General features: G+C 31.4%; 1 protein-coding gene across 10 annotated transcripts in view; it reads right to left on the reverse strand.

Moving 5' to 3' along the window:
* LOC130670264 (longitudinals lacking protein-like) overlaps positions 1-27,168 on the reverse strand; it is a 216,444-nt gene that overhangs the window by 136,934 nt on the left and 52,342 nt on the right. Inside the window, exons 7-9 of one of the 10 annotated variants that reach the window (XM_057473575.1) lie at positions 25,469-25,903; positions 24,754-24,957; positions 24,008-24,327 (exon numbers count right to left, since the gene is read on the reverse strand). The exons of 8 other annotated variants lie outside the window; for them this stretch is intronic. In XM_057473575.1, the coding sequence (XP_057329558.1) occupies positions 24,023-24,327; positions 24,754-24,957; positions 25,469-25,903 (944 nt within the window). In that variant the 3' untranslated portion in view covers positions 24,008-24,022. Of the gene's footprint in view, positions 1-5,357; positions 5,886-24,007; positions 24,328-24,753; positions 24,958-25,468; positions 25,904-27,168 lie in introns of those variants that run through there. One more of the 10 variants, XM_057473578.1, reaches the window with a different exon arrangement.

Raw genomic sequence — 27,168 nt, forward strand, 5'->3', positions numbered from 1 at the left:
TATCGAGATAAAATTTATCAGATTTAATTAAATCTGACGATATGATCAGCTTTGGTCAGGTCAGAATTTATAATCTGATCAAATCTGGTCAGATTATATGTTTTTTTTCACGGAGTATTTACAATAAATCCAGTGAAGTTTAATATCAATTTTTTTGAAATTACGGACTCAGAACCAAGCGAAATTGCTCTGGAGAATCAAGTGAACGATTTTCATGAGCAAGAGTGTCGCGAAAAGTTTTGCCACACTCGAAGCTTATATGCACGTTCAAAGTCTGTGTATTTTTGAATTTCTTTTTACAATTAACGTTCGGGCATCTATAGAACGGGATGTTATCAGAACTGTCATGAAATTCAATGACTTTGATATCAAGTCCTCTGTGATAAGAGGCCGAGTGTTTCCTCATATTTCTCAGCTGGTACGACTTATAGGGACAGTAACCGCATCCAAACCGCGGCGGTTTATTGCAGACATGTTTCATGTGATAGTTACAGCGACTTCTCGACTGGAAACTTTTATTACAGTTTGCATTCGTACACGCAAAAGGTTTTTCCGTACTCGATGTAAGTTTCTTCTTGAATAAATTTGCGTTGATCCTCGTCAAAACGACCCGTGGACTTTGTCGCAGACCTGAAAAATAAAAATAACGATATGTTTGTTAGTATAATTATATTTTCATATATATATTTCTTATATATTAGTAAATCTTGTTTTTTCAGAGTTAGTGCAAGAAAACAAACTAGATACTTGTGTCAAAGTCCAAAACAAAGAAGTTATTCAAAAAAAAAAACTATAGAATTATGTAAATAATTTTATAATTTTTAAAACTGAAATATTAAGCAAAAATTTTCCAAAATTTGTACGGAATTTCGAAATCTTGCAGATGATTTGATGATTTTGTGAATCTTCATTTAGGCTTCGAACTTAAATTTCTGAAAAAATTAAAAAAGTTCCTGCAGAATATGTCTTGTTAATCACAAATTAATTAATTAACTAAAAAAACAAGTACTTATAAATATAATTAACCAGAAGTTTCTCAATACAAATAAAAAACGAAAGCATTTAGGTTCCAACTTTTATTTCCGTCATAAATAAATTTCCATAAGTCGCCGTCGGCAATTGTCGGATATGTTCGGCTGTCAACGGTAATGTGAACCAATAGCGGAGATTACACTTGGGGTAAAACCGACAGCAACTCACTTCGATTAATTTTTTTTATAAAAATTCAATTACAAAATCACTTTTTACTCCCCCCCCCCTCTCATAAGAAATTTCAAGAAACATAAAAATTATTTGCACATAGTTTCAATATGCCGCATCCACGCGTCTCTACATTTATATTTTTTCTTACAATTCGGGCGTGTAACTGGGAAATTCAATTCTAGTCTCAACATGGTACAGCTCGATCACAGTCAAGGCTAAATTTTTGTGCTGGCCCTCAGTGTGGATTTTCACATTGTACTTATAGGGCGTTTTATAATCGCAGTACCCACATTTGTATCTCGGAGGTTTGTTACAATAATTTTTAACATGACGAGTGCAATTCCCTTTACTTTTGAATGTCTTGTTACAATAGGGCATCGGGCAAGCGAATCTCATCTCTTTAACTCGACCTTCTTGATGTTCACTCGGTACCAGTTGGCCGCCAGAAAATAATTTCGGGTTGAAATAAAAATCTGGAACATATTTTACACAATAATACATTAACACAACCTTCATTTATGCAAATATGTTCCCAAAATAAACAAGAGATGGCTATGGACAGTCACAAGTAAACAATAACTTTTTAAATCATCAATTCGTACCTCTAGTTCCCGCGGAATTTCATCCAGACAATCACATTACCTAATAAGGTGTCCGCTCAAAATATCACAGAACAAAATTCCCCATACACAAATAACCATGCTAAAATACCATACAACTAAAATATTCAATGACAAAAATAACCTGATTCAAAAATTACTAAATACAAAAATAACTATAAAAATAAAAACTACCCTGATTAAACAACTGAATTCGACCGAATTAAAAATTTTAATTCTATTATATTCTGTCGAATTCCGCAAAACAGAATTCAACTGAATTGAAAATTTGAATTTGAATTAAACAGAATAAAACCGATTTAAAAATTTCAAATTCGTTTTAATTCATAACTAAACCGAATAGAATTATTTGAATTCGTTTTAATTTTGACTAATTCTGCTTTTCCTGCTGAATTCGACAGAATTGATTTTTAAGTTAGGCACTGAATTAACAGAATTTATCTGAATTAAATAGAATTAAAAATTTAATTCGGTTGAATTCAGTTTTTTAATCAGGGTATATACTAAAATATCTAGTGAAGAATATCTGCATACATTAATATCCAATCGATATGATATAAATTTGATATGAATAAATGAATAAAAAAATACGATACTGAAGTTAGCAGACAATTAATAATTTTGAATTTTTCTTTTTTTCGACAATTTAAAAAAAAAAAAATATAATAAAAAAATGCACATGTAGAAAAATAAAAAAACTATATGTGCAATTTTTAAAAATATTTTTCTTTTCAAATTTACCGTTTTTAAAAACATCCAAAAATTATTAGACGTCGGCTGATTTCAGTATTATTGAAAAAATTTGATATGAAATGGTGGCAATAAGTTTTTATTACCAGGTTATTATTGTATCTGATTATTTTTGTACTTAGATATTAATTACAAGGATATTATTATGTCTTGGTATTTTTCTATGAAGTTATTTTTGTAAATAGTTATTTTTGTATCAGGTTATTTTCGACTAGTTTTTATTTTGATGGTTATTAAAAACAGGGTATTTAGTACCGTAATCCCTAATAATTAACTATCATCTCAAAAAATATATACATTTTTTTGAAAATACATTTGATTTAAACCGTTGGTTTATTAATTTTAAAAAGTATTTTACAATTCATTAAATATAATAACTATTTAAATAAATAATTCATTTTTTTTAATATTAATTATAAATATTTGTTATTTCATTCGACTACTAATTGAATAATTGATATAATTTGTCATTAGTAAGTATAATTAATTAGTATATCGCGCGGCAAGGGATGAAATGACAATGTCAGACGAGGGAAGACTACTCGAGGTTTGAAATTGTGTTTTTTCCGAACCACGCACTATATTTTTCATATTCACTGCATTGACACGGAGTTTAATGTTTGGCGCCAAAACAATCTAATTTTTGACCAATGGATTTTTTTATGGGAACTCATATTATTTTTATTTCCCAACACGACTGTCATTTTGTTGGTTATCAGAATGACAAAATATTTGGTGGTTTCCAATAAACGAATGCGATTCTGACGGGGATGAAATCAAGTCAGAAAATAATTTACTGGGTAGAAATTCATGAGTTTCTTCCCTAGGAAAGAAATTGATCAGTTTCTGTCCTCCAAATCTCATTAGTCTAAAATGATTCCACGTCAACTGATCCCGCGACAACTGATCCCAGCGACTTCTGGTTCTATAAATGGTCCAATCACAGTAGCGATTAAATTTCGCCATTTTGCCATTAGAATCTCTATTAGATTGATGTGGGATTAATTACCTGGGATCATTTGTCGTTAAATAAAATTACTGGGATCAGTTAACTGCAGACTGTCTGAAATTTTCTTGTTTTGACCAAAAAAAACTGACGCAGTTTCAATGCAGGTGATATGAAAAAATTATTGCAAGTTTTCGTAACTAAATTCTTCATTCGGATGTTTTCTTTTCGAATGAGTTTTTACTGTACCCCTATAAGTATTTTTAAAATCGCAGTACGAACATTTAAACCGCGGAGGTTTCCCGCACTCGTATTTAAGGTGTTTCGTTAAATTGCCCTTGTGTTTGTATTTTTTTTGACAGGTCGAGCACCGAAAATTGCACGACTCTTCCCGAGGATTGTACAGTTCGATTATTTTTATTTTCAACCCCTTGTGAATGCACCCGATGTGTCTTTTAACGTGCGACGAGTGATGAGATTTGTAGAAACAGTAGGGACATTTATAGCGCGGGGGTTTGTTACATAGATTTTTAATGTGAAATCTGCAATCATCTTCGTTGTCAAAAGTTATGTTGCAGTTTCGATTCGTGCAGACGAAAGGTTTGTCGTTCATATGCGACCATTCGTCTTCCTCAGACTCTTCTTCGCTGGATGAATGGCTGACTTTCGTTACTGTTACGAACGGAAATTTTCTATCTGTAAAATAAAAAAAAAAATAATTGATCAGTAGAAATTCAAATTTTTGTATAAATTTTCTGTAACATTTACTAGTTTTTTTTACAAAACTCGGTTAGTTTGAATTATTTCATACAATTTCGAACCTCAGCTAGAAAACAATTAAAAAATTTTAATTTTTTCTGAAATATCTTAACCCTAAAAAAAAAATTACCCAATTAATGAATGATAATTAATTAAAAAAAATACTTTTTGATGGTCGTAATTTAAAAATTTTCCACAAACGTCAGCCTGAAAAAACAAAATTTATTTAATTAGTAATTTTACTAAATTATTTTTTAAAAAATATCTAATTAACCAGCGTTAAAACCAGAAAAATAATTAATATCATAATTAATTTAACGTGAAAAAATTTTTATTTCAATTAAACATAATATCGAAATGAAATTAAATATCCGTACAGTTTATTAACTTCACTTAATAATAAATGAGTTAATTTTAATTAACTAAGACATCGATACTGAATTTTTTGTTAGGATGTTTTACAGAAGAATGGATTTTAATTCTATCTTTGAAATATCCTGTGTGATCACAATGAGAACATTTAAATCTAGGGGGTTTCCCGCACTCGTACTTCAAATGAGCGTTTAATTGATACTTTGATTTATATTTTTTACTACAGCCACTAGTCGGACATGTGAAAACCCGTACTTCATTATGAGGATTCCATAGTTCGACCACATTAACCACAAAATGTTCATGAATTGAGGTTATGTGTTTCCTAACATCCCCAGAGAAATTTGACTTGTAATGGCAGTATGCGCACTTGTATCTCTTGGGTTTGTTGCAGCGGTTTTTTATATGAAAATTGCAGTCGACTTTATTTTTAAACGTTTTGTCGCACCCTTTATTAGTGCACGCAAATCGCGGTTGTTTCAGTTGTAAGTAACCCGAGTTTGTTGATCCTCTTGTACTTCTAGCGAGAACTACCCATGGGCCTGAAAATAAACAGACAATTTGTTAATTTACTGAGTAATTTAAATTTCAAATAATCAATTAATTCAAACAATCAAATTTTTTTAAATGAATTTAAAAAAACTATTTCTATTTTCAGTTTTTTATTTTTATTTAAATTACAGAAAATTATATAAAAAAAAATAAACCTTAGACTTGAGTATTTTTTTCTAAAAGGTCAACCCGAAATTCTTTGTCTGGATGCTTGGAAACCGAATGTTCTTTTATTCGCCATCTGTAGAAATGTTCAAAATTACAGTAGTGACATTTCATACTATTGGGAGTCCCGCATTCATAATTAACGTGTTTTTTCAACGCGCGAATACTACGATATTTTTTACTGCAGTTTGAATTCGTGCAACTGAAAGTCCGCGTTTCCATGTGAGGGTCGTACAGTTGGACAATTTTAGGTTCTATGTTTCTGTGCTTCCATTTTGAATGAACGCGGACATTTTGCGAATAGTGAGTCGTGTACTCGCAGAAGTAACATTTGAATCTTGGCGCTTTGTTACATAAATATCTCAAGTGATAATTGAATGCATTCTTTGTTTCAAACGTTTTCGCGCAGTTTGTGTTCGGGCATGCGAATCTCTTTCCCGATGACGATATTATTTGGTTAACATCCGGTGACTGGATCCCGTACATCCTGGTGAGAAGTATCCGTGGGTTTTTCATGTCTGAAAAATAAATTTAATTACTTGTTAGTAAATTTGTTTAATTGGTTATGTTTTCAAAAAAGGTCTACTTTATTTACAAAGAAAAAAGGAAAATTTTATTCGCTGCATTTATTTTTTAGGAAAAGTAAGAAAAGAAACAGTTAATTTTTATTAAAAAATTTTGCGAATACACTATTCATATCAATAAGTAGAAATCTTCTTCCGATGTGTTCACTGAAGCAGTGTTCTCTCAGCATGGAGATAGTAGAAGACCTGTAAGTACAGTGACCGCATTTGTATGGCCCGTCTTGATTATGCGCATCGTTAGAACGCGGGAACAAAATTTTTTTTTTAATTTTTGATGGACGAGTTTTTTTTGCTAAATCGAATACTCCAGAACCTGGGTACAGTCTCACTGAAAAAATAAATACAAACAATAATAATTATTATCTATAAAAATTAATAACAATCACAAATACACGCAATTACTGATTTTGAAATAATTTCAAAAATTGTTAGTACGAAAATTTCCCTCTCAAACAAACCACCAAATTCGAACTAATGACATTCCAAAATATGAAAAATTTTATTGCTAAAAATTGAGGACAGAAGACAAAATTTTGAAAATTTTATAATAGAAAAAAAAAGAATTTTTATTGATTCAAATTTTCGCGCCAATTTTTTTTAAATTCTTATCCTTTTCTGTTTAAATTTGGCGCGATTTTTTTTTTGTAAAATAAAATGAAAAATTACGCAGTTTTTTTTTTTTTTTTTATTGAACTGATTAAAGAAAAAAATTAAATTTTAGATACATAAATTTTATAAACGATAATAATTTTTTTACAAAAGATGAATATTATCAACAAGATATTTTTCATCTAAATGTTTTCTTTTCCAGTGTCTTTTGACCCGGGATTTGAAACAACTTTTGTAGTCACAATAGTGACATTTAAACCGCGGAAGTTTACCGCACTCCCAATTAACATGGGCCTTATAATCTTTTTTATATTTGTATCGTTTATCGCAATTGGGTCTTGTGCATCGAAAAATTCTCGCCTCATCAGTAGGAGAAAATAATTTAATAGCTTTGAATTCCATTTCACTGTGAGCTTTCACGTAATGTCTCTTTAAAGATGATAGTCGTTGTGACTTGTAGTCGCAGTGAAAACACTTGAATCTCATCGGCCGATTACAAAACTTCTGACGGTGATAATCAAGATTACATTTGCTGGAATACGATTTATCGCAATTTGGATTTGCGCATGCCCATTTTTTCACCACCAGAAGATCGGATTTTTCGGGCGGTAATTTTTCGCCTTCGATTCGCGTCAGAACCACCCGCAGAGTTTTCAGTTCTGAAAAAAATAAAACAATGATTTGAAAAAAAAAATTTTTTATTTTTTTTTCATAATTTAAAGAAGACAATGAACGAAAATTTCAAGTGCATGCATAATTATTACAAATGATGATGATAATTATTATAATAATTTATTGTTACAAAATTTTTATTGAGTATTATTTTTATACATTAATTTTTAATCTCACAATTAATTTTAAAAAACAAAATAATTAAAACTAAAAAAAATAAGTACGAAAAAAAAAAAATAAAAATTTTTTTTTACAGGATGAATTTTAAAATTTAAATGGAAAAAGCGGGAAAATTAAATTATGACTTTTGATACTGAATTTTGTGTATGGCCCGCATATGAGACTTAATATTTCCCATCAAATGAGCTTTGAAGTCGCAGTAATCACACTTATGACGAGGGGGTTTATTGCAAAAATTTTTCATGTGATAATTGCGACTATACTCATGTTTAAATGTCCTGTCACAATTGGGAAGCCCGCAAGCGAATCTTATTTCCGAAATCTTGCAAAGCTCTTTCGTTTTTTGGGTTTTCTTCTTCGCCGGTCGCTTTTTGATTCTCGAGGATACCCGAGTGATTCTCAGACCTGAAAAGTAAAACAAGTACTTGTTTTTATTAATATAATTGCAGTATTCATTTTTTTTACTCTACAAAATGCCGGACTACTGCTAAAAAAAAATTAATTTCTAATTAAAAAATTTTTTTAAAATTAATTATAAATTTTCTGTTTTATTATTAAATCAACAAAAATATCGAAGTGCAATTAACAATTTGCGGCACTCACATGCATCTAAAAAATTACATAAAAAAATTAACTAATAATTTTTATAAATTCTGCATTAGTAATAAAATTTAATCAAAAATTATCTTTGCGATTTTCATAGAAAAATTTTTTGTCTGGATGTTTTTCTTTGCAGTGGGATTGGACCCTATCTTTGAAACAGTTTTTAAAGTCACAGTAAAAACACTTAAAACGAGGGGGTTTTCCACACTCGTATTCTAGATGTCGCGTCAGATTTTGCAAGTGTTTGTATCTTTTACTGCAATTATTATTCGGGCAAATGAACACACGGGTCTTAAAATGGGGATCGAATAATTCAATGACATTCTGCGGAAGTCCGGTATGCCTGATACCGATATGCCTTCTAATGTCTTTTGAATAATGAGATTTGTGGTCGCAGTAACTGCATTTGTACCGCAATGGCTGATTACAAACTTGCTGCATATGACAGGCTCGAGATTTTTCGTTTTTAAAAACTTTGTTGCAGTTTGAATTTGAACAGACAAACTGCGATCTTGTTACTCTCAAAAGTGGATCATTGACCCATGACTGCTGGCTCATTTTCGGATAATAAGATGGCTGACCGTCGACCCCTGTAATGTAAATGAAAAATTTATGATTGCATTTGAATAAATATTTTTTTCATCTGTAAATTTCAAAAACTTTACACTAGAATATGCCTGAAAAAAATATGAGTGAAGACAAAATGGCCGCCATGTTGAGGTTAAAAAATTTGTAAGCATGAATAATTTAATTATTGAAATAAAAAAGGCCGCCGATAATGGCGCCAAAATTTAAAATTCAAAAAAATTAAATAATTTTTGATAAAATTTAAGAAAAAAATTAAAAAATGCAAGTACCCGAGGTTAGAATTTTTATGAAAGATGAAAATGAATGAAAATCCAAAATTAGTATTTTCTATTGGAAATTATTTCAGTAAAAATTTAATAACGGAGTTTTAGTTCCTTATTTTTATTATAAATTAAATTTTTATCGTAGCGTATAATTTTATAATCACGATTTATTATTAATTCTAATTGTCAACTATTAATAAATAATCAATTATTATGTTTTTTTGTCAATTAATTTAAAATATAAAGCCTAGAAAAAATTACAGATACATATTATCACAAGAAAATTCTTTATCCGGATGTTTTTTCATCCAGTGTTCTTTGATCCTCTTCTGATAACAATTTTTAAAATCGCAGTACGAGCACTTGAAGCGCGGGGGTTTGTCACACTCGTACTTAAGGTGCGAAGCTAACCCGCGTTCATGTTTGTACCTCTTGTTACAATTTTTAGTCGGACAAGAGTAAATTCGTGTTTCCGTATGGGGATCAAATAACTGAATTATATTTATCTTTAGATTCTTGTGCTTTCGGCCCAAGTGTCTCTTAATATCCGCGGACTGGTGGGCCGTTTGGGTGCAGTACCCGCATTTGTAACGCGGCGGTTGGTTACAAAAATATTTCATGTGTTTATCGCAGTCATGTTTAGTATTAAAAGACTTGTCGCAGTTTGAATTCAAACAGGGAAACGGTTTCGCATTTGCGGTTTGTTTCTTGTTTGTTGCTTTGCTCGCTCGTTTCGGTTTGCCTGTAAAATAAAAAAATTTTGTTTTGTTAATAATAATTCTTAAAACTTTAAATTCATAGATAACAGTTACACATGCGCCAAATAAAATCCTACTATTCAAAAAAAAAAATTACGATCAATTATTCCAAAATTTCCTCAATTTTCCATCGGCGCCTGAAAAATAAAATTTTGTTTCTTCCAATTTGTGAAAATTCTCTCATACCTGCAACAAAATTCAGAATTTGTATGAAAAAACAAAATTTTTAAATGATTTTCGTAATTATTTATTTTCCCGCCAAAAAAATTACATCTGTAATTCCAAAGCAATAAATTAGTATATTGCACATCAAGAGAGGAAAGTCGGACATTCCAAGCCGTGTGTGCGCGTGCGTAATTCCCTACCCGAGGGAAGACGATAGCAAACACGTGGGTTGAAAAATCCTGTCTTCCTCCGTGTAAGCAAACGATTTTTCACCAGATCTGCGCCTGAAAATTCAAATTTCTGCCTCAATTTAAAGGAAAAATGGCGCATGCGCAAATTTCCATAAATTGTTTCCTCACAAAAGGAAAGAAAGATTTTCTTTCCTCTAAACAGAGCAGGAATTCAAACTTTCGCGCGGATATAGTAAAAAGTGAGCACTTAATCTACAGTATCTTCAAAAGAAAACTCCCTGTCCGGATGCACTTTAGTCCAGTGATATTTCATAACATGTCTGTAATTATTTTTAAAATCGCAATATGAACATTTCAGTCCCGGTTTCCCGCACTCGTAATTAAGATGCGCGTTCAATCCGCGCTTATATTTATATTTTTTATGACAGTTCGCATTCGGGCAAACGTATTCACAAACTTCATCCTTGGGGTCATACAATTCAATTACTTGAACTGCAGAGCCCTTATGGATACGGCCAATGTGTCTCTTAATGTCCGCAGTCTGATGCGCCGTGTGGTCGCAGTACCCGCACTTATACCGCGGGGGCTGATTGCAAAAATATTTCATGTGTTTATCGCAATCGTACTGAGTTCTGTAAGATTTCGTGCAATTTGAATTAAAACAAGCATACGGTCTCGCTGGATTTCGCGCTTTTCTTCCTCGATTTGGTTCTTCTGAAAAATAGAAAAAAAAACTTGTGTTAATAAAAATTTTTCTATGCTTCAAAATTTATCTGCATGCTCAGAAATTTAAAAAAATTTACTCCTGGAAAAAAAATAAAAAAATTTTTAATTACTTGTAAAAATCTTTATTGTTCTGACAGCAAGCAATGTACAGAATAAATCATTTTTAAAAAACAAACATGAATTAAAATAAGTAATTAGGGGAGGAGGCTTAGAGGAGCAGACTTTTAAAATGACTTTTATGTTTATGAAATACAATTGTTTTATAGTTATGTGCAAATATCACACGTGTAAAGAATAAAAAACATAAAATCCAAAATTTTTTTGGGCCCACTTTGCTAAAATAAGTATCGAGAGTAAAAAGAAGTAAACGCGTAAAAAAATGAATGATATTAAAATTATTTTCCTCAAGGGCCCACTCTGCCCCCTCTCCCCTAGTCAACTGTGGCATCAAATCGAAATTCTTTGGCTGGATGATTTTTACTCCAGTGTCTTTTAACCACTTGTTTGTAACTACTATTAAAATCGCAATATGAACATTTCAGTCTCAGTTTCCCGCACTCGTAGTCAAGGTGACGGTCCAATCCGCGCTTGTGTCTAAATCTTCTACGACAGTTCGCATTCGGGCAAGCGTAATTACTACCTTTATCGTTGGGGTGATAAGATTCGATAACTTCGACTGGAGAGCCCTTGTGAATACGTTCAATGTGTCTCTCAATATCCGCAGGTTGATGCGCCTTGTGAGCGCAGTGTCCGCATTTGTACCACGGCAGCTGATTGCAAGAATATTTTATGTGTCTATCGTAATGATACTGAGATTTGAATGATTTCCTGCAATGTGAATTAGAACAAGCAAACTTTTTCGCTCCATTTTTTACTTTTCTTCCTTGTTCTGGTTCTTCTGAAAAATAAAAAAAAATTTTTTTGCTTTAAAATTTATCTGCCAGCTCAAAATAAATTCAAAAAAAATCTTAACCAGAAATTATTTAAAAATTATCGTCACCTTTCCTTAGAAAAAAAAAAAAAAAATAAACAAAAAATTTTTTAATAACTTCTATAATTTTTTATTTATCTAACAGCAAACAAAATACAAAATAAATGATTTCTAAACAAAAAACGTAAACTAAAATAATTAATTATCCACCAGTGGCCTCAAATCGAAATTCGTTGTCTGGATGATTTTTACCCCAGTGTACTTTAATCCCATATTTGTAACTACTTTTGAAATCGCAATATGAACATTTCAGTCTCAGGTTTCCGCACTCGTATTCAAGGTGACGGTCCAATCTGTGCTTGTGTCTAAATCTTCTATGACAGTTCGCATTCGGGCAAGCGTAATTAGAACCTTTATCTTTGGGGTGATAAGATTCGATTACTTCGACTGCAGAACCCTTGTGAATACGGTCAATGTGGCTCTTAATATCCGCAGGTTGATGCGCCCTCTGAGCGCAGTGCCCGCATTTGTACCACGGCAGCTGTCTACAAGAATATTTCAAGTGTTTATCATAAAAATATTGAGATGAGTAAGATTTGCTGCAATTTGCATTAGGACAAACAAACGGTTTCGCTTTTTTTTTTGCTCTTCTTTCTCGTTTTGGTTCTTCTGAAAAATAAAAAATAAATTTTTAACTTTAAAATTTATCTGCCAGCTCAAAATAAATTTTACAAAAAATCTTAACTAGGAATTATTTGAAAATTATCATCACTTTTCCTTAGAAAAAAAAAAAAAAAATTTTTAATTACTTCTATAATTATTTATTTTTCTGAGATCAAACAAAGTACAGAACAAATAATTTCTCAGCGACAAGTATGAGCTAAAGTACGTAATTATTCAACTGTGGCCTCAAATCGAAATTCTTTGCCTGCATGATTTTTGATCCAGTGTTTTTTAATAAAATTTTTTTAAGTATTTTTGAAATCGCAATACGAACATTTCAAACCTGGTTTCCCGCGCTCGTATTTCAGGTGAGCTGTCAGTCTCCGCTCATATTTACATTTTTTTCTGCACCGAGTACCATCTTTATCGTTGGGGTGATGAAATTCGATTACTTCAACTGCAGAGCCCTTGTGAATACGGTCAATGTGGCTCTTAATATCCGCGGGTTGATGCGCCTTGTGAGCGCAGTGCCCGCATTTGTACCACGGCAACTGACTGCAAGAATATTTTATGTGTTTATCATAATAATATTGACATGTGTAAGACTTCCTGCAATTTGCATTAGGACAAACAAACGGTTTCGCTGAATTTTTTGCTTTTCTTCCTCGTTTTGGTTCTTCTGAAAAACACAAAAAAATAAATTCAAACAAAATCTTAACCAGAAATTATTTAAAAATTATCGTCACCTTTCCTCAGAAAAAAAAAAATAAACAAAAAATTTTTTAGTTACTTCTATAATTATTTATTTTTCTGACAGCAAACAAAGTACAGAACAAATAATTTCTAAGCTGCAATTATGAACTAAAGTAAATAAATTATTCAACTGTGACCTCAAATAGAAATTCTTTGCCTGCGTGATTTTTCATCCAGTGTTTTTTAATCAAATGTTTGTAACTATTTTTGAAATCGCAGTACGAACATTTCAAACCCGGTTTCCCGCACTCGTATTTCAGGTGAGCTCTGAGTCCCCGCTCGTATTTATATTTTTTGCTGCACCCAGCATTCGGACAAGCGAAAGCACAATCTTGTTTCTTAAGATTATATTGCTCGACAACTTTAACCTCAAGATCTCTGTGCTTGCGCTCCGAATGTCTTCTCACATGTCCACTCTTATAAGTTTCGTAATCACAATGCCCGCATTTGAATCTTCGCGGTTTATTGCAAATATTTTTAATATGAAAATTACACTCTATTTTATTTTTAAACGTGCTCTTGCAATTCGGATTCGTGCATGCAAATCTTTTTTCTTTTTTTTCAACCCGTCGGTCCTCATATTCTTCTGACTGATCTTCGCACTTGATAAATATTTCCCGCCATTGCAATTCTGTAAAAAAAAAAATAAAGACAAAAATGTTAGTAAAATTTTTCAATAAATTTTTATAACTATTTATAATAATTAATTAAAAATATATGTGACATTTAATAAATACTTAAACTTTTATATATTTATTTATTTAACTCAAGTAAAAAATACAAATTCAATTGATAAAATTACTAGCCTACAATTAACATGACAAGACATTGATAATAGAGAACAAAATTTTTTCTAACCCCAAAAAAATTTTTTTAGTCAGTTCATTATATAAAAAATTTTTTGAGGAAAATTTGAAATTTTTAGCGCCAAAAAATTCTTTGTCTGCGTAAGAATTTCCCAGCAAAAACTTGGGATTTATCCCTACCACAATTTCCCCCACCACCAAAGACTCAGCTCCGCATGCGCAGAAGATCTTTTTCTAGAATATTATAATGGTGGGGGGGGGAAATCCCAAACTTTTGCTTGCCGCTATATAAATATAAATATAAATACAATTAATAATGAATAATTATTCCATCATCGTAACACTCCGCGGTTCTAGAAGCGGATGTTTATTTTTACAGTGGGTTCTTATTCTAGGCTCGTATGCATTTCTATAGTCGCAGTAAAAGCATTTAAATCGCGGAGCTTTGTCGCATTCATAATTAATATGATTCCTCAAATTTAATTGACATTTATACTTTTTATCGCAATTAGGATTAGGACATTTATATTTACGCGCTTCGAGATGCGGGTTATACAATTCAATTATTTTAACCTCTAAATTACTGTGTTTGGTAATCAAATGTCTTTTTATATCCGCGGAATAAAGAGATCTGCGATTGCAGTACGCGCACTTATATCTAGAGGGTTTATTGCACAAATTTCGCTGATGGTCGTTACGGTTTCGTTTGTTTTTAAACGTTTTGCTGCAGTTTGCGTTCAAACAAGCGTAACGTTTTTCCGTTACTTGAATCGGGGTGCCCCCTGGTGACAGCGCTTCGTACGTGCACATAATTTCCCCTGGTTTTTTAAGATCTGCAAACAAATAAACATATATATTCATTAGTATATATATTTATCACATATGTCTTTAATTAATTAACTATTAATTAGATCCCAACCACTCAAATTATTTTTCAATTTGCATATCCAGAAAATTATGATCCCGGAGTCACCAAACAATTTTCAGATTTTTTTTTACACTTCAATTTAAAAAAAAAAAAAAAACTAAAAAAAATGCACATGTAGAAAATTAAAAAAACTACAAGTGCAATTTTTTAAAATATTTTTTTTTTATAATTTATGGTTAAAAAAAAAATCCAAAATTATTAGACGTCGGCGAACTTCAGTTGAATATCAAGAAAATTAAAAAAAAAATTAATTATTATAAATACGGAAAAATAATTGAAATTTTTTTATTTATATTTGCAGTAGAAATACAAAGAGAAATATTTTAGTGTTTGTTGGAACTTTGACAGGAAAAAGTTTATAAATATAAACGTCATGTTGAATTTTATATTAGAAATTTTAGTAAATCATATCAACTAAAAATCCTTTATCATGATGGTTTTCAGAAAAGTGTTCTTTGACTTCCCCCTCGTAATAATGTTGGAAATCGCAGTAAAAACACTTGAAGCGAGGGGGTTTGTTACACTCATATTCAAGATGTTCCATCATCTGTGCCATTGTTTTGTATCTATTCGAACAAATTTTATTGGGACACGGGTAATCACGTATTTTTTTATCGAGATCATTAATTTCTGTGACACTGTCTAGGTTGTGTCTGTGAACTCTGATGATGTGCGAGGACACATATTCTTTTCTAACGGCTCTGTAATCACAGTAACAGCATTTGTATCTCAATGGCCGGTTGCAAGTTTGTGACATGTGAGCTCGTCGTGAATTTTCCGTTTTAAATGTTTTGTTGCAGTTTTTATTTTTGCAAACGAGTCGTCCCTGACTTCCGGCCGATCCATTCCTCGGTGGCTGTCCTCTGCCGATGAAAATCCGTGGGTTTAAAAATTCTGTGAACAACAAAATTTTCTTTTACGATCCAATCACTGATTCTTCGATAGTCAAACAATTAATTGGTACAGTCGAACTCCATTAACTCGGACTTAGTCTACGCAGGAGCGGGAATTTTGAATTTTCGAGTTAACGGATGCCCCTTCTCCTTTAAGAACTAAACTACACGCATGCGCAGTATGAGTGGGAGGCAGCGTAGCTCGTAGTGGGGGTCAAAAGTCAGGGGAAGTTCTGAGCTAATGGAGTTCAACTGAATATTCAAAATAAAATTATTAAAAAAGTGATTTTCCGTATGGAAAATTTCCTAGCAAAATTTCCAAGCCTTTTATTACAACACAGTAACTTACACATTTTTACCGACACTAAATAACCAGTTACTTCCGTTCCCTGATAACGTGACAAGTCAACTTGTCAATTATTCTCGTTTCGATATCCTTGTGCCTCGCTTTCAAATGAACTCTAATGTTCGCTAGTTTATGCGACTCGTAACAGCAGTACCCGCATTTAAATCTCGGCGGTTTGTTACATTCGTATCTTACATGATGAGTAAAATGATGCTTATGTTTAAACGTTTTATCGCACATCGGATTAGTGCAAGCGATCCGTTTTTCTTTGTTAACATTTTCGTTTTTTACGGGTCGGCCTTTAGTAGGCAGCTTTATGCGCCGGAATGTTGCCTCTGAAAAATAAACAAAACATTTACATCAGTTTAATCTCAGCAATAATTTAAGTTTTTTATAAATAAATAATTTACAATTTTCTTCTACTTTAGTAAAGAAATTTTAATTAGTAATTAGGAGTAATGATAATTATATATAAAATTTTATTGATAATTGTCTTCGCAATACATAAAATCTTAAGCTGTAATTTTGAAAATATGACTAGTGGCATTTCCGGCTGCTCGAAACAGACCGAAAAATTTCGAAAGTCAACGAGATTTTCCGAACGCTATATATTTATATAATTTATCAAAAAATAAATATAAGAAACAATAAAAAATTTTGAAATTTACATTCGGATTTTTTGGGCACGAATCGGGTCTGGTCCGAGCAGCCACGAACAAGAAACCGAACGTATTGTAGATAAATTATTTACAAATCAATAACATAAACCGGTAATTCTTTATGTTTTCTCATACTGTGGCTCTGAATATTTTTTTTAAACTGTGACAGATAATGGCAATGGCCGCATCTATACCGCGGCGGTTTATTACAAATGTCACTCATGTGTTTCCTTCGGGATTCTTTATTTTTAAAAGTTTTGTTGCAGTTCAAATTCAAACAAACAAATCGTTCGTTTCTAACAAACAACATTTCTTCATATGACGACTGCCCTCTGCTTCGATAACCGGGTCTCGAAAATTTTAAATCTGAAAAATAAAATAAACACATAATTTGTTAGTGCGGTCAATAAACGAAAAGTTTTTTACTTACATACAGAAAACGAGCAGGAAAATATTAAGTAACTCGAGTATCTAATACTTATCTACTCTCTACTTCATACAAGACAATCAACAAACAGATTTTTGAATCTCTCAATTATTTATTCAAATTCAATATCGACAAAGGATACAAAGAAAATAACCTCAGATTTTTATTTTAAATATTAGTGCGTCCAAATTTGTTGCCAGACAAGCAATCAAACTTAAATTGTCGTCAATTTGACTGTTGACGTCATCACTTGTGATGCGAATTTTATTGCCAAAATTTTTCACTCAATAGGAATGCGATTTATTAAATTAATTAAGTGACTGTAATTATTGTCGCACTGTTAGTCGGGGCGTAATCGATTGTCTACAGTTCGAGAATTTTAGTTACTGCACTTTTATGAATTCCTTTGCAGTGAATTTTAACGTATGCTAAATAAAGTGACTTGTAATTACAGTATCCGCATTGATATCGGGGTAATTTAACGCATAGATATTTCATATGATGATCACGATTAGACTGATCTTGGAATGTACTGTCACAGTTTCCATTCCCACATGCAAACTTGACGTTAGTTATTTTTAAATGTCGGCCATCTTGTCGTGACTCTGACACGGGACAGGTTGTAGTTAATCGTCTACCTGAAAAAGTTAATTAGAAGGATTTTTTATTAATTTTTTATATGAATATACATTTATTTTGAGCGCCGACGCAATATTTTGATATTTTAAAAATTTGTTTATTTGAAATTTTGATTTTTCAATGATTTTTTTTATTACTGACTCTGAAAATAAAGTCGTGAATAATAATCAAATATATAACTTTTGAATAAATTTTATTGACAATTTTTGCCGCCATACAATTTTTAATTTTTTTTTGAAACTGCATAATTTCAAAAGCGCTAATTTAAAGTCACACTTTTGCGAGTAGATTTTTTAAAAATCGATTACATAATTTCGAGTTTAAATTAGTGGTAATTACTACTACATCTCATATTTTTATATTTATTTATTTATCATTCAACTCATCCAATAAAATTAAAAATAAATCAAAATTAATTAATCCGCGAAAAATTCAAAAATTTAAAAACTCAATTAAGTCATAACTTTAAAAAATCATAACTCCGGAAAAATTTATCGCAAATCCATAAATATTTTTGAAAAATTAGTGTAAGTTGAAATTTGAAATTCACGTTCATTTTTCAAAACATAAAACATTTAAATCTGTTCAAAAAAAATTTTTTTGGCAATTATAAGAAATGTTAAGATTCCAATTATCATATGGAATTTAAAAAAATTGAATTTAAATTAATTGTCAAGTTCTTCAGGATAAATCGGTTTGTCCGGATGTTGTAATTTGTAATGCATTTTAGTTCTATTTTTGAAACAACTTTTATAATCACAATAAAAACATTTGAACCGCGGAGTTTTCCCGCATTCATACTCAATATGAATCGTCAAATCGCGTTTATGTTTATATCTTTTACTACACCCCTGATTTGGGCAGGCGTAACTTCGCGTTTCCGCATGGGGGTCATAAAGTTCAATGACTTTTATTTGCATGTTTTTGTGCTTTCGGACCGAGTGATTTTTTATAACCGCAGATAAATATGACTTTTGGTTACAGTACCCGCACTTGTAACGCGGCGGTTTATTACAAACTTGTATCATGTGAACTTGTCGTGATTTTTCATTTTTGAAAGTTTTGTTACAATTATCATTCGTGCAAGTAAATCGTTTTTCTTTAACTTTCAAATATTTTGACTTTGGCAAATTTCCTCCTCTGCTTCGGGTGTAAATTAATCGAGACGCGCGTGATTCTGTAAAAATAAAATTTTTTTTTTTTTAGTAGAATTCTTTACAAACTTATTTTTTTTCTGTTAGTTTTCAAAAATTTCATTATTTTATCGTAATATAAAATAATAAACAATAAACACAGACAAATATTAGTCACTAATTATCAATTCGAAGCTGAAGGAAATAAATTATTTTTTTATTTTATAGTAAATAACAATTATTACTTATAAATTTTATTTATTACGATAATACAAAAATTTATTTTCAAATTTCGATTATCGAGCGAATTAATTTTTGAGAATTAAAAAAAATTTTATTTGGTCTTAGATCTAAAAGATACTTTTTGCAAACAAAAAGCAGGAACTATTTTTTCCATAATTTTAAATATTACATTTTAATATTCTATCATAATTTGTAACGAAACTCATATTTTAACTTAATGTGAAAATTTTAGGGGTGAAATGGGCAGCTATATTTATTTTCTGATAGAAAATTCAATCCCCTTTCCAATGAATACCCACAAGTCATATTTAATTTCACTTTTTTTCCAAGCCATAAATATATATTTATATATCCATATATATGACTTGAAAAATAAACATATCTTGTGGGTACTCATTCGAAAGCTCATCGAATTTCCTCTCAGTTTCCGTTGCCGAAGACATAATTTTTTCAATACCGAGGTAAAATGAGCCTCCTTTTTGCACATAGCGTCTTATAAATAAGTTTAAATAATATCCGCGTAATCATAACTAAATTAAATATAATCCTGTATATTATTCAAAATATACCAGCCATTTTTTTTCAGCATCTAAAGTTCAAAATAAAAAAAAATAGTACAATAATTTTCATAGTCGAGTTTTTAAAGGTACATATGACTACTAAAATATCATAATTTATCAAGTAAATTCTATAGTTAGTCAACTACTAAAAACTACTACATTATAGTCGTCAACTAGCGCTCGAATATTGAACTAGACTCCTGAGTTGAAAAAAAGAACTTCTTTATCCGAATGACAGGCTATCAAATGCTGTTTGATTCTCCACTTAAAATAGTCCCTGAAGTCACAGTACGAGCACAGAAACTGCGGGGGTTTCCCGCACTCATAAGTGACATGTGTTTTCAAATTTCTCTCATGTTTATATTTTCTCTTGCAATTTTTATTCGGACAAACGTATTTATGAGTTTCTCTACGCGGGTCATACATTTCGACGATTTTATATTCTAAATCCTTGTGCTTCGTCCTTGAATGAGACTTTATGGCCGTAGTGTAGTACGCTTTGTAATCGCAGTAACCGCACTTGTAACGGGGGGGTTTGTTACAGAAATGTTTAACGTGATAGTTACGGCTCCGCTCATCTTTAAATGTCTTGAAACAATTTGAATTTGTACAGAGAAAATTTCGTAGCTCCGCTTTCGGCTGAGGTTTTACTTTCGGTTGTTTTCTGATGCTCAGGAAATCGACGAACGTTAGTTTTTCCGTTTGGCATTCTGTAAAAAAAATAAATACAAATTTCTTTGTTAATAAAACTATTTAATTACCGTTAATTTATTGTTAATTTAAACTTATAAATTTCAAATTTTTCTTCGCTATCTAAATTCTTAAAGTAAGTTAAGAAAATTAATGGATAAAATTGTTTTTACTTTTCAGTAAAAAATACTTTTATTAAAAATAACTGTAATACATAAAAAAATAATCATAATTTTTACAATTATTTTCTAAAATTAATAGCAATTAAATTTTTTGAAAATTTTTTTTGAATTTAGCCAACGTCTTATATTTGAATTTTTTCAAAACAATGAATTATAAAAAAATGCACTAGTAGTTTTTTTAATTTTCTACATGTGCATTTTTTTTTTTTTTTTTTTTTTTTTTTTTTTTTTATAATGCACGTATAGAAAAAAAATTCAAAAATTTTTAATTGTTTGCTAACTTGAGGATCGTTGTTAGGAATGAGGGTGAAATCAGCTCCTTAATTAAAAATTCTGATTAAATCCAATTGGAAATCAATCGGAAATTGAACCTGATTAGAATTTTCAAATCAGGGAGCTCACGATTGGCGACATAAATTTTAAATAAATAAATAAAGTGTAAGTAGAATTATAATGAAAATAAAAAAATGCATGTATAGATAATTGAAAAATTAACGCGCGCATTTTTTTAAATTTCCCTAATTTATTTATTTAAAATTTATAAACTGTTCCGCGTCTGCTGCAGCATTCATTAGAAAGCAATTAATTAATAAAAATGCTGGTAACTGAAAAAAAAATTATTATTTTTGTTTATTACAGTAAATGTTGAGCCATATTGGGAGGTAGAACAGTAATACGGAATCTTTCTCCTGGATGATGTTTCAATGTGTGTTTTTTTATATTCGATTTATACGCGGACTTGTAATCACAATAGAAACATTTCAATCGCGGTAATTTACCGCATTCGTGTTTAAGATGTTGGGTAACTGCGCGTTTGTGTTTGTATCTTTTGTAACAATCTTCATTGGGACAAACAAATGGACGGGATTTATCATTAGGGTCCCATAGTTCGAGAACTTTCATTTCTAGATTTTTGTGTTTTGAACAAACGTGAGATTTAACGTGGGTCGATACATGCGCTCTGTAATCACAGTATCCGCATTTATATCGTTGAGGTTTATTACAAAAGTGTTTCATGTGATAGTTTCGTGTTCTTTCATTTTTAAATGTACTGAAGCATTGCTCGTTCATGCAGGGGTATCTCATTTCACTTGTGTCTGAATATTTATCCCGGGAATTTGACATCCTTTTTTGAAGCAGCCGCAAACTTTTTATCGGCCCTGAAAAAGAAATGAAATACTAAGTTAGTAAAGATAATTGAAGCCCGAATTAACCCTTAATTTATTTTTACTTACTCATTAATTTGTTATTTTTAATTATAAAAATCAATAGAATTTTGAAAAGTAAAATTAACAATTCAGTTGTCGAATGAACGATAGAAAACGACAGAGGATAGGGAACATTCAGAAACAATAAGACGGAGAGCGTCCGGAAAAATGGCGGATTCTTGACAAACAAAGCGCTGAAACAAAGTGGCCGATTGTTCACCGGTTAATCGATTGTTGGAAAAAAAATACCAGAGGTTTGTTTGCTATTGCTAAGGCTGTTTATTTAAAAATTTTAAGAACACATTACAAACTGAGTAAATAAGTTAATTATTAGTTACTTTGACTTAGATGATTGTTATTTGTTAGCAGAAGTTAGCGAATAATATTCGAATCGAATCGAATAATTTGAATTTTTTAGTTAAAAGAAAATTTGAATTATTTGTTGATTTTAAAATTATGTAAATTTTGAACTATTTCTCTACTATTCAATTACTCGTAAAATTTCGAATTATTCGTAAATTTTCGAATTGTGTTTTTTTTATTCCGATTCAAAGTCACCCGAACCGCCAGGGTCATCAGCGACTAATTAACTGATGGCTGTGGAACGTGAGGACCTCATGCTTTTGTGAAAAATTCATATTTGCACTCACTGAGGTTCGAACCCAGCGCCTGGCAGTTAATTCGTCATAATGATCTAGTCATGCGCATTAAATCGCTCAGCCACGAGTCCAGTTTCGAACTATTCCTGTTTTCAAAATATACATAAATTTTCTAATTATCCATAAGTTTTCGAATCGTCCGTCAATTGTCAGTTTTTCATAAATTTCCAGAGTATTCGTAAATTTCCCAGAGCCAATTTTCGGTAAATTTTCCAACTGTTCCTAAATTTCCACTACTACTATTCGATTCGACACGAATAATTCACAGGTTAAAATTACCCCCCCCCTTATTAATTAAATATCAAAATAATTAAAATTATTTATTCTCTATAAGTTCAAAACGAAATTCACTCTCAGGATGTTTGTCATCAATATGATCCTTAATCCGTCCCTCAATAGAGGTGATGTAAGAACAATAACAGCACTTGTAACTCGGTTTCCCGCACTCGTAAGTAAGATGCGTCATCAAATGCTGACTGTACTTGTATTTCTTCTTGCATTTGGGGTTAGGGCAGCTGTAAATTCGCGTTTCGAAGTGAGGGTCATACCGCTCAATGACTTTGGGCTCCAAGTCTTTGTGTTTAGCAATACAGTGTCTCTTAATAACCCCAGATATGTGCGATGTCTGGTCGCAGTAACTGCATTGATACCTCGGCGGCTTATTGCAAAAGTGTTTCATATGATAATTTCTTGTCCGCGTGTCTTTGAAAGTACTCAGACAATTTGGATTCGTGCATGGATACCGTTTTTCTTTTACCATCAAAAGCTTCTTCTTTTTCTTCATCAATTTCGATGACTGACCCGCTGAAGTTAAGCGCAAACGCAAACTTTTCCTTCGTCCTGAAAAACAAAAAAAATATTCACCTGTTAGAATTATTGTCTTGACTCATGTAAAAACCCTTGAAAAAATCAACATGTGCGTAAATAAAAAATAAGTGCGGCAATTTCGAATAAGCTGTAACTAATTTTATAAAGCGTTTATGATTATTTATTGAACCAATAAAATATTACGACAATATTTTCGTTTTAAAGCTACACTTAGATGAGTCGATGACACTTATCGGGTAATTTCTATGAAGACTAGCAGAGTGTCTTTTGATATTTGAGAGTGTGTATGATTTATAATCACAATAACTGCATTTGAATCTCGGCGGCTTATCGCAAAAATGTCTCATATGATAATTACGATTCCGCGGGTCGTTGAAACTGCTCTGACAATTCGGATTCGTACAGGGATACAGTTTATCTTTTACCGCCAAAAGCTGTTTCTTCTTCTTCTTTTTCTTCATCAATTTCGATGACTGACCTGCTGACGTTAAATGCAAACGCAAACTTTTTCTTTTTCCTGAAAAATAAAAAAAAATATTTACTGGTTAGAATTCCTGTAAAAGATATGAAAAATATATGAAGAATATACACAATTGACACGGAATATTCATTGAAATAAATATGAAAAACTATCCGCGCGCACTTGCGCTTAATTCATATAAAAATTCCTGAAAAAATTGACATGTAAATTCAAAATTAGCGCGGCAATTTCGAATGAGCTGTAACTAATTTTGTAAGGAGTTGATTATTTATTTAATTAATAAAATATTACGACAATATTTTCATTTCAAAGCCACAATTGTATGAGTCGATGACATTTATCGGGTAATTTAAGTGAATTCTAGCGGAATGTCTTTTGATATTTGAAAATCTGTATGATTTGTAATCACAATAATTGCATTGAAATCTGGGCAATTTGTTGCACTCATATTTAATATGAGCGTTCAATGAGTAAATGGTTTTAAAAGATCTATTGCAATTTGAATTTTCACAGGAATAAGCTTTCTTTTTATCAAATTTCTTCTTAGCTAATCGCCTTCTGCGTCTAATCGATACTCTGCGATTATTGAAATCTGGAAAATAAAATCAAAATTTTTCCATCAGTTAAAAATGAATCATAATATAAAAGATTAGTCACAAAATTAACTCGATTGCTGATCACCAAAAGCGATTAAAATATTTGAAAGCTGTTTATTGCATTGACATTTATTGACAAAAACCCAAATACATTTAATCATAAGTTAACTTTTTTTATTTATCAGTAAGCAATTCGACAATGAAAATTTTTTGTGTCGGATGTTGGATTTTGCAGTGATATCTTGCACTGGATTTAGTGCCTTTAAAATCACAATAGAAACATTTGAAACCCGGGGTCTTTGAAGAAGTCGAACTCGAGCAGTCTTCAGAATGACACGAGCATGACTTTGATAAATTTTCGTATTTAATTTCCATTTTTTTGTGCAAAGTTTTTAAGTGGATTTTCATTGAACTCAACCTACATGACGTATGTGTGCAGTAACCGCATTTGAATCTTGGCGGCTTACCGCAGAAATGTTTCATATGATAGTTACGGTGCCGCCTATTTTTAAAAGCTCTGTTGCAGTTTTTGTTCTCGCAGTAATAATATTTCTCAGCATTTAGTAACTCTGGCGTAGAAAATTGTCGGCCCCGATTGGTCAGTCTTATACGCGGAACAGTTTTTCCTGAAAAAATAACAAAGTTTTGGTCATTAATACGGGAATTACACGATTAACCACTGCATTGACGCTTGTTGTCAATACAGTTCAAATTTCTAGTATCAATGCACTAATTTTCATTCATTAGCACGACTACCCGCCAACTAATCACTGCATTGACACTTAAAAGCAACGCAGTTCAAATTTTGAAGTATCAATGCAGTAAAATCATTTCTAGCATTCAATGAAATGATAAAATAAATAAAAAAACTTCTATTTGTTTAATAGAAAATTATTATTTTGACTTTGAATGACGATACAAAAATTTTTTTCAATTACTATGAATATTTAACGTCAGTATTGTAAAGTGCAGTAGAAAAATTTATGAAAATTTCGAGTGAAAAAAAAAACAAACAAACAAACTTAAGACTAATATTAATAATGATAATAATAAAAATAAGAAGTAATCAAACTGTTATAAATCTCAATTGTTGATCAGGATGTTTTGTAGCAGTGTGATGTTTAATTCTATATTTACGATTGTTTTTATAGTCGCAATAGCAACACAAAAATCGCGGATTGTCACCGCATTCAAAATTGATATGCTTCATGTATGTCCGTTTGTGGATGTAAATTTTTCTGCAATTCGGACATTGGTGGTGATTCGCATCGGGACTCAGAATATTAGAGGTCACTTTGCGTATTTTTCTTTTGTAATTACTGTGGACTTTTGAGAGATGAATGTTAACTTTAGCGCTTATTTTAGATTCAAAATCACAGTAACCGCAACGGAATCTAGGCGACTGCTCATTGCAGCTGTACTTCATGTGATAGTCCCTGTCCCGTTCGTGGTTGAATATTCTGTCGCACATTTGATTTGTGCAGAGATAACGTTTGTTTTTTATCTGCAACAAATCGTAGTCTGCTGTGGGGTCTTCGCACTTGATCAACATTACCCTCGGATACTTGATATCTGAAAAATAACAATGCGTTTTTTGTTAGAAATTTTTTAACAATTTAGTCAACTTTAATTGCTATCGAAGTCGAATTAATTTTCATTAATTTATTGGATCAATAATCAGCGACTCGATTATTTAAGGAAACAAATTAATGTCATTAAGATTTTTTTGAAATTTTTATTACAATTATTGTGATACATAAATCTTGAAGTATTTTGTCATATTATTAATAATATATCAAATAAAATATCAAAATTTATACAGTAAACTCTCAATAAAGTTACGCTTTCAGAAATTTCCTCCCACCCTCAGAGTTTCCCGCCCTATTAGCTTTCAAAGCAATAAAAGGGAACTGAATGGTAAGTGGTCTTTTTACACCCGATCTGCACCTGAAAATTTGAATTATTTTCCCTGTTTGCAGGAAGAATCGCGCATGCGCTAATTTTTAAGATTTGTTTTCTCATAAGAGAAAAGTAAGACTTTTTTCCCGCGAACAGGACAGGAATTTAAACTTTCGATGTACGTATAGAGAAAAAATTATATTTTTCACTATACCTGCATCGAAAGTTTGGGACTTAAGCCCGCGAAATTTTGAAATTTAAAAAAACACTCATTATATTTTTTTAAATTTCAAAATTTCGCGGGTTTTAGTCTTAACGTACATGAAGATTATGCGAGTGCAGGTCTTCTGCTGTCATTGGCCCTCTGAAATCACTCTGAAAAGTTACGAAACTCCCAAGACCGTAACAATATTGAGAGTTTACGGCATCAACATAACAAACTGAAATTTTTCATTTGGATGTTTAATCATCGAGTGTTTTTCAAGTCTATCTTTAAAACTGTTTTTAAAGTCGCAGTAAAAACACTTGTAACGAGGTTCTTTATTGCACTCATACTCGAGATGCCTCGTTAGAGAATGCTGATGCATGTATCGTCTATTACAGTTTTCATTCGGACAAACATAACTGCCAGTACCTCTGCCAGAATTATTCAGTCTGACTATAGATATCAATTCGTCTTTGTGTTTTGCCTGAACATGTCTTTTAATGTCGGTCGAGTAATGAGACGAGTGATCACAGTAACTACACTTGTAACTAGGCGGTTTATTACACGAAAATTTACTGTGTCTACTGCAGTCAGATTTATTTTTAAATGTTCTGTAGCAATTGGGATTAGTACAAGAAAATCGTTTTTCCGTTTCCGTTTCCGTTCGCGATTCAAGTTGGCTTATTCCTGTGCTCCTTGATTGACCACCCCTTCCAACTGGGCCCATTTCTGG

This window comes from Microplitis mediator, chromosome 6, assembly GCF_029852145.1.
Source record: "Microplitis mediator isolate UGA2020A chromosome 6, iyMicMedi2.1, whole genome shotgun sequence".
NCBI classification, from domain to species: domain Eukaryota; kingdom Metazoa; phylum Arthropoda; class Insecta; order Hymenoptera; family Braconidae; genus Microplitis; species Microplitis mediator.